The sequence below is a fragment of the Rasamsonia byssochlamydoides genome (assembly GCF_041956645.1).
Source record: "Rasamsonia byssochlamydoides strain NRRL 3658 unplaced genomic scaffold VTN77scaffold_39, whole genome shotgun sequence".
In the NCBI taxonomy this organism is placed as follows: domain Eukaryota; kingdom Fungi; phylum Ascomycota; class Eurotiomycetes; order Eurotiales; family Trichocomaceae; genus Rasamsonia; species Rasamsonia byssochlamydoides.
Window position 1 is genome coordinate 83,988 of NW_027192422.1, and position 26,367 is coordinate 110,354.

Consider the following 26,367-nt stretch of genomic DNA (forward strand, 5'->3'; position numbering starts at 1 on the left):
ACGAGTTTCTCCGAACTGGTGGGGAAGGCTATACAATCAATTTAGTTGATACAGCTCGCTGGCTCAGCAATAAAATTAGATATTAGCTTGAAACATTCACTAAACCTGCGATCTAAATCTATTTAATGATAGAAAATCGCCTGAGATTCTAGATATAGAAACGATGAATAACTTGGACGCCACCTAACACCCTGCTACCGTGGTATATCCCTGTATCAAAACGATCACGTCAATGTAAATAAGTCCCAAATTCAATTAGGAACCGAGTTATGACAATTGTGGGCTTCTCTTCTTCTCTCCTCAGCAGCCTCCGCTCTCAAGAATCGCCCAACTTCACGTTCGGCATCAGTGGAGGTCGTCGAAGCTGTCTTCCTTCTCTGCGCACCTCCAAAGAGACACTGCCAAAGATCATCTTTGCCCACCAGCTCGCCTCCGGTGGACCCACCGGCCAACAGCTTTCCCAGAGTCGCATCCTGCATCTCTAAAGAGTTCGCAGAGTCGATAGCTGTCTCTGTAATATTTTCAACGGTCGTCCCATTATGAAGTCCAGGAGATGGGGACTGTGCTTCCTTCTCCTTCTCCTTCTCCTTCTGCACAATGTGGGCGAGACGGCGTGAGACAGAGATATCGTAGATCGACTCCTCCACCGTATCCGAGACCAGATACATCCAGACAGTGGTTGGACGATGTTGCCCGATACGATGGACACGAGCAATGGCCTGCAGTTCGATTGCAGTGTTGATTAATGGCTCACAGAGAAAGACGTGAGTCGCATTGACAAGATTGAGACCAGACGAATGCGCCTTAGCATGAAGAAGAAAACATTCAACCTACGCAAATATCAGTAACCAAATGTCAGTGAGAAGGATGGGGGGCAAAGTCGTGTTGACATACCGCTGGGTCATTCTTGAACCTTTCAATGCCACCTTTCGCATCAACGCTGCTGAATCCAATTTTGAATCGCCCGAACGCAGTTGCTAGCACACCCAGGAAATTTTTATACTGGGAAAATACGATTGACTTGGCTCCCGGATCATGCTCTCGCAACCACATGATGTGACGTGCGAGGGTGTCAATCTTCGTGCCAAAAGAACTATCGAGATCGATGTTCTTGATCTCTTTCAGTACCCCAGAACTGATGTCGGAATAGATGGAGTTCTTTGAGGGACGGTCAGATTCAAGTTTCGTAGGACTCTTCTCTTCTTGAACGACGAGTTCCTGTGGTTTGTACGTGATCTGATGGAAGTCATTGGCTTTCAGACGCTTCTTGCAGGTCGGGCACGTTCGATGCTGATGCCACCACATGCGCAAGCAGTCTTTACAGTATTTATGGCCGCAGACTGTTAAGACCCCTGAAGAAAGTGTTAGCTTTGTATGTACCTCAGAAACTTAAAGGAGATGTCGATGACGAACCGATTTCGAAGGATGACTGGCAGATGACACAGATCCTCGTGCTGTCATCTGGACCTGATTCATCTCTCAGATGAATCAAATAGCGTCGCTTAGATCTCAGGCCAGACAATTTCTCATCGATGATGGCCTCATTCCGTAACTTCGCCGCGAAAAGAGCCTCGTCAAGTGGCTTGCCTACACTCTCCTCGTCATAAGGTGCGACGGTATCGGAGATCTGTTGTAGCTGACGGTAATATTCAAGTCGGTGGTTCATCGTATCACGAAACAGCTCAACTTCTTTCTCCAGGCTGGAGATCGCCTTGCCTTGTTCGCTAGCCATCTTGCTGGCGTGAGCAAGGACTTCGTTCACAATCACAAGCTCGGCTCGAGCACGAGAGCTTCCTCCACTTTCTTGCCATTCAAGTGACGTGGCAAGGCTGCGGAGCTCGCTTATAATCCCTCGGAGGGTACCAAGCTCAACCCGGGGCTTGATTTTGTTGCGAGTCTTCATAATTGAGAGATAGAGCTGGGGCGAAGGGCCCTCGCCCTTTTGCGCCTGGATCATGCTCATCTTGACTTCGTGTTCAATAAGAAGATTTTGCTGACCCGTCAGGGCGTCGTGGCGATCCGCAAACATGGCTCGAAGCGCTTCCATGTAAACATACATCTCATCTTGATGCTTAGTTGAAGTCTCATATTCGTTGCCCTCAAGTTCCACGCTCTCTTCCTCATCAATGAGAGACTGACGGAGTAACTTGACCATGGCATCACGCCATTCGTTGTACTGTTCAGCATGCTGATTCATCGCATCACAGTAGTTCTCAAATTTCTCGAGTAACCGGCGTCCCTCAAGACCGAAGCTTGGGAATTTAGGCTTCATCTTCGGAATCTTAACAAAGGACTTGTGTTTGAACTTTTCGTCGATGATTTTCATGTATCTCCCGGCTTTTCGCGAGATGTCCGTCAACATTTCTTTTCGAATCTGCTTTGCAGCCTCATAGGCGTCCTCCTCAGCCTTTTGGAGTGCCTTATATTCGTCCGAGTCAGGAGCAGTTAGGTTGGGGTCCGTTTTGATCTGATAATAGGCATTTGCGGTAAAGAATTTGCAAATATGCTGGATCTCCAATGCTGCCCTGAGTCTTTGCCGGCACGTTCCCACGCGACTGTTCTTCTCTGTTTCTTCGCTATCATCTTTATCGCTCGAAGTATCCACGGAGACCATGTCCGTCTCTGATGCACCACGAGCAGATCTGAGCTTTTCACGCTCAACCCGCAGTTGCTCTCGACATTCTTGAACCATTTCGGTAGCCCTGTCTAACGCTTTCTGCCAGATGTCAAGAGCCTCGCGTCGACGAGCAGCATTTTCTAGCAGCTGACCTCGTCGAATCTGTGACATGAGAAGGGCGCGTTCCTCAGCACGTATCAATGTCTCGTTCTGATCGATCATGACCTCAAGCACCTCGGCGACAGAACGCAACGGGCCGTTGCCGGTACCCAATGCGCGACGATTGCTTCCTGCGACTTCGGGGTGCAGACAGGTCTGGCGGAGCCTTGTTAACCAGCTCCGCATCTTCTCGATGGTAGACGGAGAGTCTGGGTCCCAATCCTCGCGGAGAGGAGCACCGGAAGAGTCAAGGCCGCACTCTTCGCACATCTTTTCAAATAGGTGGCTGTAATGCTGCTCTTCAACTGCGGTGAAGGGTATTGTAATGATGACTCGTTTCTGGGGCGGTAATCGTAATTCGCTTCGTATACGGTCCTTACTGTGCCGAAGAGCTATTTTATTAATAATCGACTTGAACGCGGGCTGAAATTCATCCCAAAGTCTTATCCAGATGTCCTGAAAGCTGCAAAATGGCTCGTAATGAAGGAATAGCAGCAAACCGAAGAGATCTTTGATATCCTTCCGAATGGGAGTTCCTGTGACAGCCCAGGCGTTCTCGCGAGGAATGAGACGAGCGACCCTAGCTGCGTTGCTGACTCCACTTTCGATCATCTGGGCCTCGTCGAGACAAACACGCCACCAGGAGATTTGGACAAGCGGAGTCTTTCTTGGTTCGAATTTCTTCTCGTGACGTAGATCGCGTTTCGGAGCATCGCCTGAGTGGTGCACTTCTTTTGCCAGGACGTTGTAGGTGGTTAGTACAACGTCATTCTCGGCGACCATCCGGACAAGCTCCTCGTCCGACATCTGCTGATACCGCTGAAGGCCGGTGTAGTGAAAGACGGAGAGTGAGGGAGAGTGGTTCTGGATCTCTTGTTTCCATTGCTCGAGGATAGCCGGTGGTGTGATGATCAAAGTAGCACGAGATTTCACAAGACCGTCGCCATCGACGCTGCCAGTTGCACCGTTTATAGGCATTGCGCGTCGGTGAAGACACATCAAAGTGATCACTTCAACTGTTTTACCAAGGCCCATCTCTTCGGCCAAAATGCCTCCCTTGAGGTATCTTCCTGCGTCATTCCACCCCGACAGATCTGTGGTCACAACTTTAAAAAGATGGCTTACAAAGCAACGTCGGCCATCTGCGGCAGTGAATTCTCGGAAGTAATCAGGCAACTCTTCACGATGAATTTGTTCTCTTGGGGCCACCTTCCCGTTCGCTTGTAGCTCCACGCCCTCCCTCTCGAGAAGCCATCGCACAGCCCTGTTCTGGAACGGGTAAAGTTTGCACCGCACCAGATCGCATCTTACATCAGCAGATGCTTCAGGCGTCTCCGGTGGAACGTAAACATTGTCATAGAAATCGCGAGGAGACCAGGAATTTTGTGATGATTTGCGCGACTCCTGGTGCTCTGCCTTTGGCAGATCCTCCGCTCGGTCATGAGGCGTATAGTTCGAAAGTACGAGTCGTGCTTCTCGGGTCAGCCGGTTCGGGACAACCAGCGAGTTCTTCCACAAAATATCCGTCACTAATTGAAACGACCTTTCGTCTCGAAGCCAGTATAGAGTGGACTGATAGCAGGCGACAGGGGGGCTTCCGCGATAGTTGTCAACAGATACGAGGCTCCTCGCAAGCGAAAAATGTGGGCTAAAGTCAACTAAATCAGGATGCGTGATTGTGTCGGCAAAGACGGTGTCCCTTGCTGGTATAGTCACTAATTCCAACAAGTAGGCATCTTTGGGAGGGCCGATATTCTCGAAAGTCTTCACGAGGACAGGCAGTCGCAGGGGAGGCTCTTCCGAAGAATCAAAGGCTAACCCTAAGTCTGACTTTGGTTCCGCGAAACTCTATGAAGCGAAAGTTTAGTTTTGATCCTGGAGCATCGCACAGATTGGGATCACTCACCAGATTCAGAACAAGTCGGCCCAGAGTAACGTAGCCAGCAGGAGTCCTTGAAGAAGAAACTGTGGAATCCTCAGAAACAGCATCGCGACCCTCCGATATCTTGCGACGTTTGTTCGGCCGTTCCTCATCCCGAGACCGCTGGCCCTGGGTGATCGCCGCAGCTAAAGAATCAGCGCCAGCATCTGCAAGACGGATAATAGAATTAGTAAAACGCCAATGAGCTTGTTGTCTCAGGAATGATGCGTTACCTGAAACTGACAGGCTGCACTTGACCACCACCATTCTGCTGAGCCTGCCTGCACGCTGATCTTGTTGCCTTTGGTGATGGATTTTTTTTTGAGACGATGCAAAGCGGGAGGCAACAGAGCAGCAGTTAGTTATCGGGGGAGGGACAGGAACATGGGTCGATGAATGCTTATCTACAGTCACGTGCTGATAAGGATGATAAATGACCCGCAGAGTGGAACTGTGGGATCCAATCACAACAACCATTGGGCGATCTGGATAAGCTTGTGGATGCGATCTCAAGAGGCAATGAAAGGGATTGAAACCAGTTCATCTAGTAATGGACATAGAAAATTTCATCAGTCATTGTCAAGAAAGCAAAGATGAGTTTATCAGAGTCTATATAAATTCTCCAGGGTATCTGGGATGAAACTTTTTATTTAAAAGTATGTACTGACTGTACTGTGATTCACTAGATGAAACAATAGGAGCCAAAACGATTCAACTACCTTTTCATCTCATTATCAGGCATTGTTTCTCCTCATTGAATTGAACGTGTCTATTATTATTACTATTGTTATACAGCAATAAAGGTGGGTCCCTGGAGTCAAACCCGCATTGCGTATTCACAGACCACGAATATATTAGTTAGTTATCTAACCTGTCTTGCTCATCTGTCTTTTTACCTACCCGCCTGAGCCTATTTTATATTATATTACAAGGAATGTAATGAGAAACATTGCAAGAACAATCGCAGGAGGTTTGGCGAGACGGTGGCAAGACCTGTGGTGTGGTAACCATGGTACATTACATACTACCTGTAGTAGTGGCAAGCACTACCTAGTAGGCCGAGGCCGCGGGTGCCTGCCATAGGCACTTGTTAGTAATCCCAAGTATTTAAGGATCTTTTCAAGTCAGTCGAGCGAAGCAAGACGTTTACAGCTTTTTACTTATACTGAATCTGCCTAAAAATTCGCACAAGCAGACAACTCGATGAACAAGCACAATGTAGCCCTAGCACAGCGTGTCTGAATATGCTCTATCGACTTATTTTCATACGAAAGACACTATCAATACGAATGCATATCAGTTAGATTGTATGGAAATGAGCTTAGCCGCCCACTGTCCCTGGCCCACGCCCCAGGATACTCCTCACGCTGGGTCTTCCGGGCGAGAAACGCCAGCCACTTTGCGCCAGACTAGAGATCGGTTCTCCAGTCTGCCCGTTCTCGATGACGGTGCCATTGACTGCTCTTACAAATCTGTTATATGTTGTACCTCCAGACGTTTCCGTAAATTTATCCGTTGTGTCTCCAGAGGAGAAGGAACTGCCACCCGTAATGGAATAGTAGTATGCTGTTCCCCATTGCTGTGTCTGGAGATCAGAAGGTCCAGAAGTAAGAGTGTATGTGGATATGCCGAGTCCTCCATTAGAAGTTATCTCCAGGCCGCGACTCATCAATGCGCTGATCGTAAAATTGGTTTCGCTAATTGTGTATGTCGTATTGACGTCGAGCGGGTAATTGAAAGTCGTCCGATACTCGGTAGCTGTTCCATTAAGGCCAATTCCAGAGGATGATGATTCCCCTACAGTACTTTGGGTGTTCCTCTGGCTTAGACCTTGCTGATTAAGCAGCCCAATGTTGGAATATGACAGAGTCTGGGTCCAGGAGGAACGGCTAGATGTGATGCTGAGGGTCCGATCGACTTTTACGGAGTAAGAAAGAGTCTCATTTGCACCGGTCTGGGAGTTCTGGACCAGATTCCGCGTGACAGTGAATTTTGGTTCTGGTGCGATGACCTTCGGAAGCACTCCTCTCTCAGATGCATTGACAGAGTTATCTGCCGTGCCATCATCCAAGTACACAAACACCTTCCCGGTAACGACCCAGTATGAGCCAACCGATTGTGTCAGCATTACTGAACCATTGGGAGGAGTGTTGAGTCCAGCAACTTTAATCTGAAACGAATGTGCTTTCCCGTCTGTCAAGAGGGGAAGAAATGGAGAAATGTCTATTTCCGGTTCGCGCAGGTCAAACGCATCGATACCGACAATTGGGCGCCAAAAGCCAGGAGCCACTCCGCCCGTGAAGATAATAGGAAACGGCCACACGACTCCCGCGAGCACACCGTCGATGAGAAGCTGAATTTCGCGGAAAGGCGAGTATCCATAAAGCTCACCTACAGTGGAATCGAAGTCGTCTGTGTCCTGTGAGAGGACGTTGGACCACCAGAACTCTTCCGTAGATTGGCCACAGGCGGAGATAGACACTGTTGCCCGCGAAGCGTTCTGTGGAATGTTCAGGGCCACCGTCGCATTGTCCGATGGGACAGTGAACGCACTCGAGGCGTTATTAGCTGACTGCCGGGATGAAATAGGCAGAATCACGTCCGCCACCCTGACATTGTTCTCCTTGGTAAAAGATGCCGTGAGCGTTACATTATACGGACCGGTATAGGTGCTGTCGATCAGATTTCCCAGATCAAAAATTAGCTTCTGGGGGCTCTTCCACAGAGCGAGATACTGCGACATCTCCTTGATATATGTCCAAATAATTCCGTTAATAGTCGGCTCCGCTGTTGACGTTCGAAAGACTTCCGTATCACCCAAAAACATCAGTGCCAGACGGTCGTACTGACGCCCTTGCGAGGTCACGGTGAGATTGATTCTGACTGTATCAAAGTCACACGCAGGTGGCTCGTAGTTTCCTGGTGGAGATGGCATCAGCGACCGATCTCATCCGAGCAATACGCAGGTTTATCCTCACCTACGAATGGTTGTCCATAACTAAAGGCAAATTGATGATCCATAAGCAACAGAACTTCATTGCAACTGGTGCTCTCAGGGTCAAACTCTACAGGTTTATAGACCTGGAAATCCACAAGTACTGCGCTCGAATTCGCCTGCTGAGCTTGACGGTGAATGAGTGCCGATCGCCCGTCGAGCGCAAGCCCGAATGGGTAGAACCCAAAGAGAATGCAGGCCAGAAAACACACAGTCCTCATGACCATGGTTCCTATATTAACACCGTGTTTGCTTCTCCGCAGATATGTCCTTTCCGTCGATTTTTCGGAGCAAAACTTCACACTCGTCTTGCCTTGAACCAAAGGAATTACACCTGCCGATCCTGACGTATCCTGTCGGGATCCTACCGTCTCTCCAAGGTCACAATTGCAATGGTAGGACAGTCGACGCGAAGTGGATTCGCGACAGACGCAGAGAATCCAAACACCTACAGCAAGAAGGGCACCAAGGCAAATAAGACCGACAAGAGAACGAAAAGGCGGCGGCAGAAAACCAAGTGAGTCAGAGGGACAATAGAATATCTCCCTCGAGTTCTGGGCAGCAAAGGCGGAAGGGAGGGTGGCAGGATCACCTCTTAGAGAGGCCAACGCAGATATCGGAGATCCATTCATCGTCACCTCTCCAAGTACGGACTTCCTCCTTTTATAGAAGGTGCACTTTCAAAAGCTGGGGATGTGAATGAGCCAGAAGCTATGACATTCTAGGCAGGTTGCTGGGCGGCGTCGCATCGGCGGGTCGGACTCAGATGGCGAAATCGTGCTTGCATGATCGGCCCTGCGATAAGGGTTGCAATCTGCAGCTAGTTACCTGCACTAGTGGACATTAATTAACGGCGTTGCAAGGTACGATAAGCTCAGAGGACGATGAAGCAGCCAAAAATGAGAATTCAACGTGGATGCAATTAATACAAGAAATGGAACAACTCCCGTTCCTTCTCAGCCGTAGCTCAACCACCGGTATGTCGTACAGCGTCGTTGTAGTTGGGATTTCCTAGTTGCTTATCAGCTGCGGGCCAAGGCGGAGCTTCCCCTGGCTAGACCCCAGTGTTAATACCTAAGCTGCTAATTCCAAGGTTAAGTGGCTCAAGTCTTGCCCGCTATCTTTGCATTAATTGGTTGCAGCCAATCAAGGTGAGTTGTATGATTCATTCATTGTGTGTTAACACATCCCCGCAGTTCTATCGCGATTATCCGTGTCGACGATCAATCGCCAACATTGCAAGACATCAACAGCTATGCCAGTCCGCCAGTGCATCTTCACCGAGCTTTTGCTTCACCAATTCCTCGCTCAGATTCCACAGTGCAGCTCCTAGTTCTGGATTACTGGCTTGCGAGCTCTCTTTTCCGAGTTTCCCCTAAAATCAGAGAAATAAAAGATATGAGATATGAGACTGTTTGCGACGCTCCCTCTCGGCGTTTTACCCCAGTTTTACTTACCGGATCTGTCAGATAAACCCCATTCCATCCTTTCTGCTCGATTTCTGGACTAGCTGCGGCGTAACTGGATGGCAGGTGAGACCTTTGCGCTACAGAGAGAAAAGAGGGGGAGAAACCATACATAGCACTACAGGCGCCTTGTTCAGGACTTCGACTGATTGACAATGACATGTTGGTCATTAATTTGCCCAGAATACCGGGATAGGCATCTTTCAACTGCTGCTGTATGGCGGTATTGACCTGGAATGAAAGAATTGTCTAAGCAATTTCCAACTGAAAAAAGTCCTCGCGCTGGTCAAGTCACAACTTACTGTGCCTGGATGGACTGCAATCGCATAGATATTGTCACCGTTTGGTTTGATCACTCTTTCCACCAGGCCGTACTTAACACCCAGAATCATTGCTAGCTTGGAGCGAGCGTACCGGGGTATCGGTCCAAGATTGGAGTCGTTGATTTCTTCGAGTGACTGGAACTTGACAGACGACGGGGCTGCCCGGTGCACCTCAGACGACTCCATAACGATCCGTGGAGCCGGCGTCGAGGGCATCTTCGACGTTCGCCGCATCAACGGGTATAGCAGATTTGTCGCATAGAAATTACCGAGCCAGTTCACTCCAAAGATATGCTCGATGCCATCGTGGTCGAGACCGTACGGGTTAGCATTTATGCCAGCTGATAAGACCAGCTGCATGGGTGGTTAGAATCACATTGTGCTGAAATAATAGGTAGCGGCAAGCATCGCACAATATCCAGACGCTCCTCCTTCTCGCGGATCGTGCAAAAGACCTTCCTGGTCTCTTCCAGATTGCCCAGATCGCAATGTATCCACTCGATTGGTGCGTCTGATCCGAAATCCTTCTTGAGCGCCCTGATCGCTGCAGAGCCGTGATCCCAGTTTCGATTGACCATGATCACCTTGGCCTTGGCTTCGACGAAAGCTCGCGATATCTCATATCTAACGAGGACATAGCAGATGAGTCATGTTCCAAGAAGTCTCTGGACTGGTAGCATCCCACCAACGAGGCAATAATTGGAAACATTACTCACCCAATGCCAAAAGCACCACCCGTGACAACCGCTACCCTCCCACTAAGATCATGGCGTTCCTTTCTTGGGCCAAAAATCGATCCCAGGAGAGCTTGCATAGTCTGTCTGTAAATACAATTTTCAAGTCAAGAGCAAATATTTCACTCCGTTCACACGTATAATATAGATTCATATGCGTCGCAAATTTATCACGCGATTAAATCCTACCTAGGTGTATTACAATCAACCTTCACGAAGATGGATTCGAGTGCCACAGAGCAGGGTTGAATGAATGACGACAGCAGTGAGTCTTGCATCACGGTGACGATGACGGCAGTACAGTACATGCACATCTACAACACAGCGCAGTACAGTAAACATTGAAACAACGGGACAGGGCAGCCGGGGGATAAACCCACCAGTCAATTTGCTGCTCTGCTGGGCCCCATCCTGATTTTTTTTTTGTTCTTCCCTTCTCTTCTTTTAACAGTGTTTTATTAGATTAAGACTACGGAGTAGTTATACTCGGGAATCTGTTCTATTAATTTGATCTTCGACGGTACTGACTGATTCATATAGATTCATTGAGATAGATTATAGATAGCCATGTGGAATGGGATGGGAGAGCATCGTACGGACAGACAGACAGATAGACAAAGGAAATGCACGAAAGAATGGACGGGCGAATAATCCAAGACTCCTACCGTCTACGTGCCCCTCGATATTGTCTGTTTGTAACAATGCATTCCAATCACGTAATGATCCTTTACCAAGGAAGATATTTCTGGACTCTCACCTCACATAAACAAGCGCCAAGCACCGATAATAAGGGCCGCGGTACCGGTGCAGACTCCCCTGTAGGAATAAGTCAGTACTGCAATCTTGAACGAGATCTTTCCTTAAAAAGAGGGAAAAAAAAAGGGAAGATAAGAAAAAAATCCTACATCAACCACTGCAGTGTCGAAAATTTAACTGCCTCCACTCGCTCCCTCAATCCTGCGACCTCCTGCTCGATCCTCGTCTCCGTCTCCTTGATCCGCATCTCTTGACTGTTAGCCTCCTCCCGAATGCGGCCTTTCTCCAGATTCAAATCCAAACGAACGGAGGCTTGGGTACGTCCGATTTCGTCGCGTAGGCGTGAATTCAGCTTGGCGAGGTCTGCGGCGATCCGTTCGTGCGAGGAGCGCGTCAGTTGCGCTTCGGTCGAGTCAGAGTTAAGCAGTTCAGAGCGAAGTTTGGCGAAGTCCACCTTTTGCGTATATGCCGTGCGTTCGGAGTCTGTAGATAATGATTAGAATAAAACAGAGACGTTTTCTTGGCTCATTTTCCGGTTTATCCTCCCAGTCTGAACAGCGCCGGCCAGAAGCGACAGGACAAGGGGCATGAAGAAAAAAGAAATATAGGACTAACCCTCCCTCAAGACCATAGTCCTGGTTAGGTTCTGAATCGACTCCTGGATCACATCGTTGAGCACCCTCATCATCGCAACGGCTTGCTCCTCACTGAAGCCCTCTTTCTTTAGCCGTTGCACGAACTTCAGTGTGTCGAAATGGTGGTCGCGCGCCATAGCGGCGGACGCATGGAATGCACGCCGTGCGGGCTTGAAGACGGCGACATACACGCCGTTATATCTGATCGGGTTGCTGAGACAGTCTGTTGTTGCATCGGAAGAAGGGTTCGTAGTAGAGGACGGACGGTGAGAGATCAAAGCTGCAGAGCGAACTGCAGCTAATGTGGGCGAGAAAGAGGATATCGTCGAAGTATGTAGCTGGCGAGCTCCAGAATTTAAACCGTCGAGGCTCTGTTGCAGATGCCGACGCCTGGTCGAGACTGATACGGGCTGAATCGGAGAGATGGTGATGCGGGGAGTACTGCCATTCCAGGTGAGTCGAGGCAGGAGGAAACGAGGCGCCTCGACGACCTGCTTCGACGGCGCCATCGTTCTCGATGATGCAGGATTTATCTTTGCTGCTTAGAGAAGGCTGAATGCGAATGATAAACTCATTGTTTGGCTGGTATGGATGTATTTGATGCCCAAATTGAAGTATGACGCTGTGCCAGTCTATGTAATCTGTAGGCTGCGGTTTGCCGCGGGAAACGCGCATGACTAAGCAACTCTGGACTATGGCCGAAAGCGGATAGCATGTCCTATTGATCTCCAGGACTGCCACGTTACAACTCTTGTAATAAAACATGCATATTGTTTCCAGAGACGGTAATACGAATAGAAGTCTCATTTTTACACTCCCTCTGAGGATAGATTGATGAAGCCATTGACCAAGGGAATAATTAGGCGAAAGAAAAATGCAATGGAAGCAGAAGAATCACCATGTCGTGACAATCGAAGATTTTTTTTTCTTTTCAGTTACTTCGCTAGATGCAACTCCAACTATTATGATGAATGGTATATAGTGTTATAATCTTCACAATAGCTTCGTTTTCCATCTTCGACAAACGTCCTTGCCTATAGCTGGAACAACTCCTTCAGCAGTTTCATAGTATCCTCGGGGCCGTTAACGGCGTGGCCAATGGTTCTCTCGTCAGAGAAGATCTCGTAGTCATTTCCACCGGGGAAGGATTTGTCACCGAAGAAATGAATGGTCTTGTATTCAATACCCGAAATGTCTTTCTCGGCCTCGATGTGCCGCAAGCAGTAGGTCTTATCCCAGCCAGTGGGAAAGACATCAAAGGAAATCTGTCCGCCAATAGAGTATCTGCCTCGCAAGCGTTGTTAGGCGAACATTGCGAACACGGGTAAACTTGAACAAAACGTTGAAAGCTGGGATCTTACGTGAGACCGTAGTCAGGGAACTCCTTCTTCAACGCCTCCACCAAGTTCTTTCTGACGTTGTGGATCTTGTCGTACCTATATTGTCATTAGCAGAGCAACAAGTGTATGCGGGTAAATGACAAGACATACGCCTCGAACTCATTCCTCTCCTCGAGACTCGCGTTCCTTCCAATAGGACTGATGTTGATCATTCCGTTACGGAACTCGATGAAAGTACCCCGCTTCTTAGGCAACGTGAGATCCGAAAGGTATCTGAGAGTGAAGTTCACCAGCTTTTGGTACTTTTCTTCTCCAAGCCACTGGATAAAGCTGTTGCTCGAAAGTGGCTTGCCCATGCGGTATGCCGTCAAGCCATTCTCAGCAAAGCAGAAGTCAAAGAGAGAGGTGACAGGGATGGATGAGGTGCCGAGCTGCTCCTGCTGCTTCGCAAGATCGGATCCGCCAACCTAAATGTGATCTGTAAGAATGAATCTCCGAGGTGACAATCAGGCGACAGAGGGACGAACAAAGCCAATCGCGCACTTGTGGCGTAGCCGAGAAAGGAGTTCCAGCATTTCTGGCGAAACGGTCTGCGAAGAAAGTACTGGATTAGCTTCTTGCCAGTTGTATTGTCGCATATAATTGAGAATATTGCAAAATACACCACAGAATTACAACATACTCGTCTTGCCGGTGTCAAGGTACCATCGACATCGAATAGGCAAATCGTCCCCTTAATAGGGCGATTCTCCAAGGAGGGGTAAACACTAGCGGCCTCAGCAGTCATTGCGGCGTCGAGTCTCGATAATATGCCTTCCAGCGAAATAAAAAGAAAGAAAAAGGGAACACCGTCAAGTGAAAGAGGCCGCAGGGCAAGGTAATTAAATGAGCGAAAGTGGGCTACTAACGTCGAGGAATGTGGCCGACTGCATGCGGGCTGTGGGATCTTCTGAGGCATGAAGGCGGTGAGGCAGCTGCGAGGGGTCTCGACACGTGGTTGGACGAGCGTCCGTAAAAGGGGTTTTTGACTCTGTGCCGGCGGTTACTGGCGGAGCTTATCGATAAGCTAAAACCATGTCAATCCTATGGACAGGAAGTTTGCTAAACACATCACTATCATAATAATAACACACAGATCAGCACTCCTTGATCAGGAGAATTGATTATTAGAGTGTATGTGGCGAGGTGAGTGAGCTACCCAGGTACATGTCCTGTACTCTGTACACGCACGTTACATTCTTGTATGCGGCTGTAAACCCCAATAATAATTGTGGGTACCTTATAGTCCGCACGATGGGGAATGGACGCCGAAAAAGGCAGTAGTGGTTCAACACCACTTTCTACACCTTTTTCCTCACATGATATGAATATTGCTACCTTTTCTTGACTACCTCGAAACTATAGCCCACAACTGACTGGAAAGGCTTATAGATAACCTCATCCCATGTCCATGTAAGGGTATTTGGGGATCAGATCTGGTGTAACCTATATTGTGAGCTGCACCATGAGAGAACATGCTGCAGCATGATCCTTGCATTGCTCGCAGCTTGCTGGGCATCAGAATTCATGACGAGTTCCTAGTCTGGGAGCGTCAGATAGCTAATGGGGAGAGACCTTAAATGGTCGAAAATGGCCTCGTATGATGTGTCATCTAATCGTGTGACGAAGTCTGGGCGGCGATGGCCGTATGTTGCGCCGTCAATGAAAACAGGTACCTGGAGATATGGCCAGTCGGGAGATTCATTTTGCTGTTTCAGCTTGACTAAGTCGGCTAGATTAAGCTGGTGCAGATCACCTCTTACATCCTGGTCATTATTGCAGAAGCTAAAGTCATGCGGCCCTGATGGGAAGAAGAGACTCCGTAAATTATATGTCGAGTAATCCGGACTCGTATTGATTAGGTGTTGAGAATCTAAGGGGTCAACCACATAACAATGTTCTTAAAACACCATGCGGAACCAGTTCTCAACTGTTTGGATAACGTCAGAGAAGACCTATATGACAAGGTCAGTTCGCCAGCCCAGATATAGTAAATACGAACAAGAAGAACATACTCTTGGGTGATGGTTGGAGCGTCTGTCTAGCTAAGCACGAACTGACATAATTCAACTAGAAAGAGAAAAGAAAAAACGTAAAATAAAGTAAAATAGAACCAGGGGGGAAAGGAAAAGAAAAGAGTTAGTATGCTGAGTTCTACTCAGCCAAAGTTGTCTGCAAAACCCTGGTGGCCAGCTCACTCAACAGCTTGGCTTTATCTGCCTGCGGCAATTCCAAGAACACGTCATAGACACTCTTTCCCTTGGCATCTCTGATAGCCCCAAGCCTGTTTCCAGCCACGGCGCCTGCAAGCGCACCGGGAAGGTTGGCGATAATAAATCCCAGTGCGCCGCCGCTAATGCCCCCGACAATGGACCAAAACCGCTTAGTCGGTGCTGTACGTCTCCGGCCGAGACTGTCTTGCTCGTCATTTGCAAGGCCTTCTTCCCGTAACATCTCCTCGAATATGGTGCCGAACTGCTCCGAATCACGGTTCTGTCGTTCGTGCTCTGAGCCTCCGAAGCTAAAAGAGGACCAGGGGAAACCACCGGCGCCGCCGCGTGGAGTCTCTTCTTCTTTCACAGTCTCGTCTCTTCCATCTCTAAAGTGTTGTTTCCGGGCTTCATCGTACTCGCGACGGCGGCCTGGATCCGAGAGCGTGTAGTAGGCATCGTTAATGCGCTGAAATTCTCGGGTGCGAGCAGGTCGATCTGGCGAGTCGACGGGGACACGATCGGGATGCGACTTCAAGGATGCCCTACAGCAGAGGACTATGAGAAGCGTCAAGAGAAATACGTGAAGAGTGCAGACCTTTTGTATGCATCGCGGATCTGTTGCTGGGTCGCATTGGGGGAGACCCCAAGGATCTTGTCTGCAAGTTTACCCCAGTTAGACAGATTTGATGGCGCATGTTCTCGGGGAGCAGTAAATACAGTAATCCGGTTGGTCTGGGAAGTAGATATTAGCTCCCAATCTAGTAGTGAGGATGATTCATCTTTTAATACGCCTGGAACTTACGGGACATAGCACACCAGTAAGGAATTGCAACTATGTATTCAGCAATTATTTCTCTGACCGACCAAAAAGTAGTACGACTCTGCAAAGGGAGGTAAGTCGTAAACCCGACCAGAGCTGTACTTGGGCAAATCCAGCTCAGCAGGTATATATCCAAGAAAAGGCACACCAATCTGCTTTGAACAACTGTCTGCCAGCTAAGCCAAACCCCAGACGATGACGTCGTCAGCGGGTCGCCCATTCACATGCTTGCTGCGCCACATACTGTGCTTTGGCACCAGCCACATCCTGAGAGAGGGACATTTCACGTGATGCAGTCTCCGAGCAGTCCCTGAAAGCTTCAACCAATGAGTTGCCAGAGACTCGCCAGCCACGGGCCATTCAACGATTCCACGGGACCGTGATCGATACGGAGAGCTGAAACTCGGCCCCAGCCACTCACCGACTTAGGTACCTAAGCTACCTAGCTACCTAGGTACTTCTTGATGGCTGGCAGTTAAAAGGCAGATTCGTGCACTGTCCATTGTTCGATATCAATTGCAGGCCTTTGGATTTCTGTATCTGCACATCTTCAAAGGCGTGTCAGATTTGGTCAGGCCTACCAGGCTGGCTATCTCCAGACCGCCTTCTTGCTCTGCCATTTCAACCCCTCAACAAAAAAGAGGTGACAATTGGGTATTGAGGCGTGCAATTCAGTCAATTGTACCTTTCTTCTTTCCCCCTAGGTCAATTGTATAGTGCAGGGCATTCTTTATTCATCATTCTTCTGATCCTAGCATTCCTTCTGTTGCCTGGATTATCCCAACAGCGATAAGGTAGACAAGAACAGAAAGAGACAGACAACATGGGCTGGTTTGACGGAACTTCTTCGTCGAAAGGGTATTTTGTCCGCAAGCCTTCTCCTCGTCGCCCCTCGTCGGTGTATTCTTCGACGCGTCACTCGCGGTCTTCAGCACCGTCAATCTTTAACCTGGGGGGCCGCGCTAACCGGTCAACCAGGTCGTTCTTCTCCTCGTCGTCATCGTCGCGTCGCGCTCGCCCTCGTTCCGGCTTCATCCAGCGTATGATTTCTCGGATCAGGCGCCTGCTACGGGATATCTATAACTACGCCCGTCGGAACCCTATCAAGGTGTTCATGTTGGTCATCATGCCTCTCATCACCAGCGGGATCCTGCAGAAGTTGCTCGCGATCGTTGGCATACGACTGCCAAGAGGTCTGATGGGTGACAAGACCGGCTATGCCGGAGGCTTCAGTAGCAGCGGATTCGGCAGTGCAGGCAGCAGTGGGCTGAGTGAGAGTGTGAACGGATTGATGACTATTGCAAAGATGTTTATGTAACTTTCATTCTGAAGAGGTTAACCGAACACTGGTCAGATAAATCGATTTGATGAACCTTAATGAAAATATTGCGGATATACCAAAGGGCATGTATTCTTTTGATACAGGGCCGCAGTTTTTCTTCTCTTGTTCTTCTTTATTTTTAGCCTTTCTGGAGATTTCCAAATTAAGTATGAGGCTGGCAGGCTGGCAGGCTGGCACTGTTGTTGCCCAATGTGTCTGTCTATCTTTGAATTGGCCGTGGGAAAGTAGATGGAGAGTTGGAGAACCGGTGGAATAACAGAGTTAGAATACTCCGTACGGAGTGCATGCATTTGTTTTATTCGTGCTGTAGTACTACTAGGTCTATCCAGGCCCGAGCTATACGGGATGAAGAGAACGTCTCAGCAAGGACGGCTCGAAGTTTTTGTGGTATCATATAGTGTCTATATAAAAATACATTTAAATTTTACAGTTCTCACTTCCCCCCAGGTCCTCCCGTTAATGCCTCTGGTTTCGTTTCCCCCTTTTCCTCACCGCTCCTGCAGCAGACGTAGCGGTGGTATTGGTCTCCTCGGTCGTCTCCGCATCCTCGTGGCCATCGGTGGCCACCTCTGCGGCTACATCGTCACCTGATTTCGATCCTCCAAGTAATTTGCCAATTGTCTTGCGGTAGCACCAAACAGGTAGTCGAAAGACAACAGTATCACGAACGGTTGGACGAGGGATCTCGTCGATATCGAGTAAGAACTCTTGTCGCTCGCCGTCTTCCGTCTCTTCTTCAAGAAAGACATTGCCGATTGAGTCAACAATGAGAACTTTGCAATTCTCGGCAATAACACGCTTCCTGTCGCCAACGGGGCCAGCAGCCTCATTCACAGGAGTTGCGGTTCCCGAGCGAGAGCCTCGTGCGGCGCCTTTGCCGCCTTTCTTGTTCTCTTTGCGGGCTTCTTTCTCCATCATGCGCTTCTGACGGCGATTCATCACAACAGCACCAGTCTCACCTCCCTCGGGGGCTGGAGTTGGGACTACTGGGCTCGGAGAATCCAGACCGGGAATGCCCCGAATACCCAGCTCGTCGCCCCATGCAGCCTTCCTAGCCTGACGGATATATCTGTCCACAAACTCCCGCTGACGCTTCCAGGACAGTACGAGCGCGACGTAGTGGGCCACGCCTCCAAAGACGAGGAAAAGACCTAGCAGCACGGTTCCCAGCCCGGGACGGAATCGAGAATAGTAATACCCCGTGCCTTTCCATTTGGGGAACCCATTTTTGAGAAAATAGTCATATCGCTCTCGAGCTGGCCCGCGCAGGATATTGGCAACGATATTCAGGCGGGCAGATCGCTCATTCGCTTCCTTGACAACGGCTGCAATCTGGCGCTGGGAAGGTCCTTTCGAAACATGCACCCCTGGTTTCTTGCCCTTTGTCTTGTCTCTCGGAGCTCTGGCACTATTCGCGATAAAAGCGCGTTTGACCTTGTCAGGGTGAAGCTGCTTCGACTTTTTGCGATAAGCCTTGTTGATGTCGTCCTGGCTCGCACTCGGCGGCACACCTAGGAAATCTGGATCGATTAAAAGTTACCAGGTCAGTGAGCTGTCGACCGAGGGAGATTAATGAGTAAAGTCTCGTCGCACCGTAAAATGTGACATTCGCGCCTTCAGTGGCAGCAATTTCGTCACGGAGACGGAAAATCTCATAGTCTGCGGGCAGGTCAGTCTCTTGCTTCCAACTGTCGATTTTATCTCCACAGACCTTCCTTGGTCCAGGCAGCTACCAACCCCAGGAAGACGGCCAGAAGCAGCAACTGGAGTGCTGAATGCCTCATTTCGGCCTATGGGGTAGCGAGCCCAGGAGTTGTCCCTGGCTCGGAGAGGGAATAGCGGCAAATGCTCTGAGGAAAGGATACGGAAGGAGTCTGATGCAAGAGACGAACCAAAATTAGACTGGTCCAGAATGAAGACGATGCTGGGATTAGGAAGGACTGGGGACTTGTAAGATGATCTGTCGCCTTACTACGGGCGGTCAAGCTGCACTGTGCAGACTGAGGCATCGAAACCACAACGTGGACCAATTACGATGCGCATAGCGAGGCAAGAGAAACGGGGAAGAGAACATGTTCTCCGCAGGTGCAGACTGCAAGTTAGGATACGAAAGATAAAATGATAAATATTATTAATATTTAAGAAGAAGATCTCCACGTTCTTCCGTGGGTTAGATTGTACGGTTCTTCTACTCTGTACATCTTGTTCCTTCTATTACGGGCGCTGCATCAACTGTAGTTCGCCGCGAGATGCGAACCAGCAGTTGACGCAGTCGTTTATTTTTCTCCTGGCCTCTTTCCACCTAGGTGGGAAAGATCTGGATGTCGTCAATAATATTAATTTGTCCCCATTACCGATTCTTCACTGCCCTGTCTTTCCAGGGAATTGCTCTACCGAGATCCATAAATAAATATCAGACTGTGAACGAGCGACAAACCCAGAGTCAGAGCAAACAGGACTTTCCTGTTGACTGCTCACACAGACAGTGAGTTTTGCACCGGTTTCATTTTCATTTCATTTCATTTCATTTCATTTTTTTTCTTCCTCGTTTAATCTGGCTGCCTGCTCCCTGGCAGCCTGTCAGGACTCAGCTTTAGGTTAAGCGGCCAAATCTTAGTCAGGCGCGGGTTGGTTGGTTTGCCCCCTGGTTGGCCTCGAGTCTCTCGACGCCTCCGGCCCTGAAACACCTTGTTTCCGGCCAGCTGGACATTAATTTAATTATTTCCACCTTCCACTTCCCCGTCTTGACAGTTTCCCATTCCTCGCGACTCTTCTTTGTCTAACGAATCCTACAATCCCAGGCGATAAATAGTCGTTATTCAATTACTACCGCTTTGGTCATCTTTTCTCGCGTTCCACAACACCTCATCGTCCACACAATGGCCCCAATTCAGCTTCCCCTCGACCTGATCACGTCGCGCTTCTCCGACCGCTTTAACAGCGTGCGCGCTCAGTCGATCAGCTCTCGATTTGCAAACCTGCGGCCTATCTCCGAGTTCCTTGACCTGAAGCGCTTGTCCAAGCCAGCCAACTTTGGGGAGGTGCAGAGCCGCGTCAATTACAATCTCTCGTACTTCTCAAGCAACTATGCCCTGGTCTTTGTGATGCTCAGCATCTACAGCTTACTCTCCAACCCCCTGCTTCTTTTTGTCATCATCTTGGTCAGTGGCGGTCTCTATGGCATTGGCAAGCTCGAGGGCCGTGATCTCGACATCGGCGTGTTCCGTGCTACATCCTCGCAACTCTACACCGCTCTGCTTGTCGTCGCGGTTCCGCTTGGTATTTGGGCCTCGCCTATTGCCACGGTCCTCTGGCTGATCGGTGCCACTGGTGTGACCGTTTTCGGTCATGCCTCTTTGATGGAGAAACCAATTGAGAATGCTTTTTCCGAGGAGGCGGTCTAGGTGGTCGGCCGCGAACTCCTTACGGTATGCCCCGATGGGGAAGACCACCAGGGGCACGACTGGGGGGCCAAGTCAGGAGACGAGTGACGCAGTGGGAGGATGCGGATGGCGTGCGATTTGAGGAGATTGACAGTGGAGAAGATGATGACAATCAGGAGGTGCGACGACATGCATATGGGGACAAGGCCAGTGCGCGTGTGATGCGACTCAGAAGCCATAGATACGACTATGATAGCGAGATTTCGGACGGCGAGGATTACGATCTTGATGACGATGCGGACAGCACTGTGGCCTATGCGATAGAATTGGCCATGAGGGACGATGAGGAATGGCTGGTCGAGAGGGCTCTGGAGCGGATCCGGCGTGCCCAGATGCTAGGGAAGAAAAACGTACGACTCTCCCGGCGCGAGCTGGATGCTCTCGAGAAGAAGCGCATGCAAACGGGCAAGAACTCCAAAGGCTCCCAGGCGAAGAAAGTTGGATCCACCCGGGATCCTGTCAGCGATAAACGCAGCGATAAACGCAGGAAAAGCGACGAGCCGGTCCCGAGAGGGTCTCTTTCCAAGGACGATCGACGGCGGAGCACCCGAGAACAGTACGCGGCGCCATACCCTCCCGCCAGCGAGGAAAGAATGCCTTCGGTTGGATATGGTCGATCGTCCAGCTCTTCATCCCAACGCCCCATGCAATCTCCGCGTCCTCAACACTGGAACGCTCCACCTGACCTCCCGCAACCCTCACCGCACTCTAAGCATCATTCCGCGGTCCGGGAAGCTCGTCCACGGTCGTCCTCTCGAGACCTGCCTTCTCCAGGGTCCTTCCCGGATGATCCTCAGTGGGTTCATCGACCGCGACCTCTGTCCAACGTGGCGCCCTATTCGGTCGAACAGTCTCCCTATTTGCAATCTTACGGCCATCCCACCTACCGATCTGTTTTGAATGAGTCCCACCGGAGCAGCAGCACATCTAAGACACAGTTTCCCCACCGTGCCCCTCCCGAGTCTTCTCAGGAAGAATCGAGCAGTGAAGAAGACGAGGGTAAAGAAGAGGAGGATGAAGATGATGCCGACCACGGCGTGCAAGTGAAGGTCATTAAGCCGTCACCGCCTCGCGGCCACCGGACACGCGATGCAGCCGCGGTAGGGGTGAGGCGAAGAAGCCGTCGCCAGAGTGGTCGCTGAAAGAAACGTCAACCTGTCTCCCTAGTTCGGATGCCTTTGTGTGCAATATTACTTGGTCTTTGACTCACTTTGTTTTCCCCCAGCATGACAAAAGGAGCATGAAACCCTGGATCACTCTCATCGTGGCTTATGCGGCAAGGATTTCGCACGGAGTTTTTCTAAATGGTCTTAGAGTTTTCTGATTTGTGTTCTTTCGTCTCCTTGCTTCTACGGAAGACTTTGCTGGTATGATAATTTTGATTCTTTTCTTTTAGTTGCTAGACCTTCAGGCAGAGATACCTACATACCTCAACATAATGTGGTTTAATTACTTCAGTGTCTTAGTTCGTGTCAGCATTCTCCAACGTCGAACAAAACACGTGCGGTTCTCGAGAATATGGTGCCTTTGAGTATGGTGGCTGACGAGTGGGTCACCAAGAATAATAATAGCCAGAATTATGACCTGAAGGAATGTGCATAACAACGGCATAGTGGCTTTGGTTAGGGGCCGCCAAGCCTAGATTATTCGGCAGGAGGCATCGCAAATTGCAGCGGGTGGCTTTGCCTAGCGTAGCTGTTTCGGCGATGACGTCGGAGGGTTGGTCCGGACTCGCCGGTGAAGTCATGCCAGACTGCAAAAACTGTCTCAGTGTCTCTCTCCATGGGAACCAGAAAGGAGACCCCGGGCCTGCGTTCAAATATCTGTTACTGTCACCGCTGCTTGCTCTCGTTCCCTGTTTGTGGTTCGCCGGGGTCTCCCTTCTGGTTCAATTGATCCTCGATCCCGCGTCAATTTAAGTATATAGGCACGCGTCCAGTGCCACTCAATTTGCTCGAGTCTCTATCCGAATACCTACATGCTCGACAACCGTATCGACGAAGGAAGAAGGAAGGGGATTATTTGGTTTAGGGGCCGCAAAGATGTGGATTCTATCCTACTGGCTCTTCCCCGTCATCTCGGCCTGCATGTGGATAGGTTTGTGCAACCTCGTGTTGTCCATTTCTCTCTCTAAAGGCCCAGCTGATCATTATCCTTGACATAGCAATGCTCGTTGCAATGCTGGGCACATGGGCTGCTGAGGGGACCCCACACATCGCCAACATGTCTCGCCCGCAGACGATTGCGTATGTTCTCGTCTTCCTCGTCTACGTTCGGATTCAATCTCGCTGACATCCACTGCTTACAGGTTCATCTCCGACATTGGCGCGGAAGGGTTGAAACCCCTCTTTATCGCCGGAAGCACCGTGACTGTCGTGTTCCTTGACCTGGCCTTCCTGTCGGAGCGCTGGCTGCGACACCGGGGAGTGTTGGCACGAAACAAGGGGTTTTTTGACAAGTTCTGCTCCGTGGCGTCCATCTTCTTTTCGATCGCGGGTGCACTCGGGTTGATTTTGCTGTCTATATTTGATACTGTGCGACATCCGCGTTTACACGATGGATTCCTTATCATGTTCATGTCAGTGCTCCGCTTTTGCATTGAACTTATAGATCTGGATTTGGGGCTGACTTGTGGTCATCCAGGGTTGGTTACCTGATCAGCGCCATCTTTATTTGTTTAGAGTACATGCGACTGGGCCTGGCCTACCGCAGGCTACATGTCATCCTGTTTGTTAGCTTCTGGATCAAGCTCGGGTTTATCATCATTGAGGTGGCTCTTTCCATCGCTTTTGGGGTGTTGATGAAGCACTCGCATCGTAAAAATGTTGCTGCGGTCCTTGAATGGGGTAAGTTTTCCGTGCCGGAAGTTGTTGGCCAGGCTAATCGCGCCCCTACTAGTCATCGCCCTCATTTTCACTTTCTACGTCCTCTCGTTCGTCATTGACTTGCTACCGGCCGTCCGCACGCGTCGCCATGTGCCACAAGGAGAGAAGACTCTTCACATGGCCAACGCTCCTCCCAGCTTCACGACCGGCGCTCTTCCCCCGGCCCTTGGCCGTCAACGGGACGTCACATACGAGCAGCCACTGACGACAGACTCCATAGGTGAGAATGCCAACACCTACCGTGGACTGGTGGTCAATGGACGGCCTGTGAATGGCGGGTCTAGCCAGCCGAACCAGCATCGAACCACGGGGGTGTAGCACGATATCTCGCATTCATTTTCTCTTTTACAGGAGCCACTGTGATGATATTCTCCACTGTATAATATCCTTTTGTCGAAACGCAACGCTTGATGAGTTGACGGTTTTAGAATTGAGAATTGCTTCCCACAAAACAACATCAGCGGTGATATCCGGGATGTGATTTACGTTCTGCCTTTCCTGTACTCTATACGCGTGTAAGTAACTCATCATTGGGAGTGTTGATTTACTATATTCGTCACCTTCATCTTTTTTTTCTGATTATCTTGTGCATTTTGGAGTGATATTGATTGCATTTATTTATGGTCGCTCGGTGCGGGGATAGATGGCGGTTTATAATAGACGAGGTCTTGTACAGTACATGTAACATATTGTAGAGTGCACACTGCATACCTTTGAATGTCTTGTTACCTTGCCTCCTCCGCAAGGACTTCTTCTTGGCAATTCAACACTCCTACATGTCCTGGATATGAAAGAACAAACGACTCGAAATCGATGAGGAGCTAGCTATGGGAAAGACTCCTCACTATAAGTAGCACAAAATCTCTAGATTGCTTCGAAGAAAAAAAAGAAGAAGAAGAAGAAGAAGAAGGAAAATGTATTAAAAGTTACTAATTTTCCTTTTTACTTACTTCTAATGCCCTATAACAATATTTCCTCTTATTGACTAAAAAGTATATCTATTATGGTTTTAACTATGTCTTTTATAGTGAAGATATCTTTTTTATTTTATTTATTCATCATTATAGACCTAACTATATTTTATTTTATATAGGTAATAAGGACATCCCTTCTTTTTTTCTATCATTTAATTAATGAGAAGACGCATTCCGTCTTTACTACCACCACCCCCCCTCGCGTGAGCCACCTCAGTAAGTTGTAAGTTGGAAACCTGACGGGGTTGACCGTTAATGTTCCCGTGAAATTGAAATTTCAATACGAGGTCTCTTGAATTATTATTATTATTCTTGAAATGTTTGGAATTTCAAATCTAGGTCCCACAGGCCAAGCTAAATCTGAGCCCTCAGCCCACACAGCCCCGCTGATAGGGCTAATAATGGGCATTAGTTAGGCCCGGCTCGGCCCGCTGTCACCTAGATACCTACCCTATTCTGCATATACAGTCCAGTCCTAGTGGACGGCCGATATAGCATGCTAATTTCGACTGGTGGACATTAATTTCGTCAGCACGGGGGCGTATTCATCAGGCGAGCTATCTCTCGATTTTTTTTTTACATTTCTTGCCGCTCTTCCAATTCTTTGGATTCTCGTGATCATCGAGGCTGATCTGCTGGGCATTTTCTGCTCGATATCCGCCAGCGGACTGTCCGAAGATGTACCCATCGCATCCTTCGAGATGTTGAACTGCAGACACCCGCGCACTAATTGAGAGAGATCTTTGAGCAGGGCTAGAAGCCACTGTGACCGACAGGCCCATGGATCGTAGAGAAACAATTGCCAGCAGCTGAGGTGCAATCCGGACTTTTAAGTTGGAGATCTCGTCACTTTACTGTTTCAGACAAGGCATTAATCTAGATCAGACGGTTTCCAGTTTGCCAAAAGATGCTTCAAAAGATGAGGTTGGTTGCAGGTAAATACCTAGATAAACAATGGGGGGACACTCAGGTTGCCCAGATCCCTTCCCGTTCTAGGGCTGGAGGCACGACGCAGTGTTGAGGCAAGAGTGAGAGTATAATGATATAAGTGGATGACAATGATTAAATGGCTAAAGTTGCCATAAAGTTCTCATTATCTTTAGTTCTGGAGATTAGGGATTACTATTAGCCATAAGTATCTTTTTAGGGTTAGGGAACTCAATCTGTATATTCCTATCAGGAATACCACCATAAAACAATTATATCAATGATGCATTAAACCTTTGAATCTTTAGAAGAATCGTCTTTCGTTCGTTGATTGAAGGAGTATTTTGGATCTTTTGATCATATCTGGGAGAAGGAAGCCTGCTTTTAGAGTATCCTCATGGACCTTTTTAGGTTCCTCAACAGGCTAGTCCCATGGTTGGATAATCCTCTTAAAATTCTGAAAGATAATAGGTTTGACTCTGCTCTGAGAAGGACTACCAAGATAGAGGATACTTCCTGAGAATCCTCTTGAATCATTACCATCTGGAACTATCTTCCATAGGAGAGCAATGCTTAGATCAAGAGATTCTTTATCCCATAAATATTTTGAACCTTTAACTAAAGTAGAATAAAGATTTTCTGCTACAACAGTTCCCCTGATTGTTTTCTATTGATTGAATTAGACAAAAATGAGCTTTCAAACACAGGTTTTCCTTGTCATATTCTGCCTATACAGGAGCTATGTTGATTCCTGGTGGGGGAACACCTCAGGAAGGTC

General features: G+C 49.0%; 11 protein-coding genes across 11 annotated transcripts; 4 read left to right on the forward strand and 7 right to left on the reverse strand.

Moving 5' to 3' along the window:
• Positions 1-251: 251 nt before the first annotated feature.
• On the reverse strand, positions 252-4,964 carry VTN77DRAFT_5291 (uncharacterized protein; the record flags this gene model as incomplete). Its single annotated transcript, XM_069421444.1, has 5 exons — positions 252-830; positions 895-1,352; positions 1,414-4,624; positions 4,683-4,864; positions 4,931-4,964. 5 exons carry the CDS (start codon positions 4,962-4,964, stop codon positions 252-254), a joined length of 4,464 nt encoding a protein of 1,487 aa, XP_069276929.1.
• A 1,054-nt stretch (positions 4,965-6,018) lies between these two features.
• Positions 6,019-7,919, reverse strand: VTN77DRAFT_5292 (uncharacterized protein; the record flags this gene model as incomplete). Its single annotated transcript, XM_069421445.1, has 2 exons — positions 6,019-7,616; positions 7,676-7,919. The coding sequence occupies 2 exons, from the start codon at positions 7,917-7,919 to the stop codon at positions 6,019-6,021; spliced, it is 1,842 nt and encodes a 613-aa protein (XP_069276930.1).
• Positions 7,920-8,938: 1,019 nt separating this feature from the next.
• Positions 8,939-10,295, reverse strand: VTN77DRAFT_5293 (uncharacterized protein; the record flags this gene model as incomplete). The annotated part of the gene is made up of 6 exons (XM_069421446.1): positions 8,939-9,067; positions 9,150-9,213; positions 9,271-9,389; positions 9,461-9,835; positions 9,895-10,105; positions 10,198-10,295. The coding sequence occupies 6 exons, from the start codon at positions 10,293-10,295 to the stop codon at positions 8,939-8,941; spliced, it is 996 nt and encodes a 331-aa protein (XP_069276931.1).
• A 678-nt stretch (positions 10,296-10,973) lies between these two features.
• Positions 10,974-12,115, reverse strand: VTN77DRAFT_5294 (uncharacterized protein; the record flags this gene model as incomplete). The annotated part of the gene is made up of 3 exons (XM_069421447.1): positions 10,974-11,031; positions 11,121-11,454; positions 11,587-12,115. 3 exons carry the CDS (start codon positions 12,113-12,115, stop codon positions 10,974-10,976), a joined length of 921 nt encoding a protein of 306 aa, XP_069276932.1.
• A 525-nt stretch (positions 12,116-12,640) lies between these two features.
• Positions 12,641-13,733, reverse strand: VTN77DRAFT_5295 (uncharacterized protein; the record flags this gene model as incomplete). Its single annotated transcript, XM_069421448.1, has 5 exons — positions 12,641-12,890; positions 12,968-13,042; positions 13,097-13,413; positions 13,474-13,536; positions 13,629-13,733. The coding sequence occupies 5 exons, from the start codon at positions 13,731-13,733 to the stop codon at positions 12,641-12,643; spliced, it is 810 nt and encodes a 269-aa protein (XP_069276933.1).
• Positions 13,734-15,139: 1,406 nt separating this feature from the next.
• Positions 15,140-16,007, reverse strand: VTN77DRAFT_5296 (uncharacterized protein; the record flags this gene model as incomplete). The annotated part of the gene is made up of 4 exons (XM_069421449.1): positions 15,140-15,740; positions 15,794-15,854; positions 15,916-15,930; positions 16,001-16,007. 4 exons carry the CDS (start codon positions 16,005-16,007, stop codon positions 15,140-15,142), a joined length of 684 nt encoding a protein of 227 aa, XP_069276934.1.
• Positions 16,008-16,841: 834 nt separating this feature from the next.
• Positions 16,842-17,336, forward strand: VTN77DRAFT_5297 (uncharacterized protein; the record flags this gene model as incomplete). Its single annotated transcript, XM_069421450.1, has 2 exons — positions 16,842-16,876; positions 16,997-17,336. The coding sequence occupies 2 exons, from the start codon at positions 16,842-16,844 to the stop codon at positions 17,334-17,336; spliced, it is 375 nt and encodes a 124-aa protein (XP_069276935.1).
• Positions 17,337-17,816: 480 nt separating this feature from the next.
• VTN77DRAFT_5298 (uncharacterized protein) lies at positions 17,817-19,144 on the reverse strand (the record flags this gene model as incomplete). Its single annotated transcript, XM_069421451.1, has 3 exons — positions 17,817-18,880; positions 18,954-19,019; positions 19,072-19,144. 3 exons carry the CDS (start codon positions 19,142-19,144, stop codon positions 17,817-17,819), a joined length of 1,203 nt encoding a protein of 400 aa, XP_069276936.1.
• A 1,095-nt stretch (positions 19,145-20,239) lies between these two features.
• Positions 20,240-20,764, forward strand: VTN77DRAFT_5299 (uncharacterized protein; the record flags this gene model as incomplete). The annotated part of the gene is made up of 1 exon (XM_069421452.1): positions 20,240-20,764. The coding sequence occupies one exon, from the start codon at positions 20,240-20,242 to the stop codon at positions 20,762-20,764; it is 525 nt and encodes a 174-aa protein (XP_069276937.1).
• Positions 20,765-20,790: 26 nt separating this feature from the next.
• VTN77DRAFT_5300 (uncharacterized protein) lies at positions 20,791-21,945 on the forward strand (the record flags this gene model as incomplete). The annotated part of the gene is made up of 1 exon (XM_069421455.1): positions 20,791-21,945. One exon carries the CDS (start codon positions 20,791-20,793, stop codon positions 21,943-21,945), a length of 1,155 nt encoding a protein of 384 aa, XP_069276938.1.
• A 1,024-nt stretch (positions 21,946-22,969) lies between these two features.
• VTN77DRAFT_5301 (uncharacterized protein) lies at positions 22,970-23,460 on the forward strand (the record flags this gene model as incomplete). The annotated part of the gene is made up of 2 exons (XM_069421456.1): positions 22,970-23,049; positions 23,112-23,460. The coding sequence occupies 2 exons, from the start codon at positions 22,970-22,972 to the stop codon at positions 23,458-23,460; spliced, it is 429 nt and encodes a 142-aa protein (XP_069276939.1).
• Between the last annotated feature and the right edge of the window lie 2,907 nt (positions 23,461-26,367).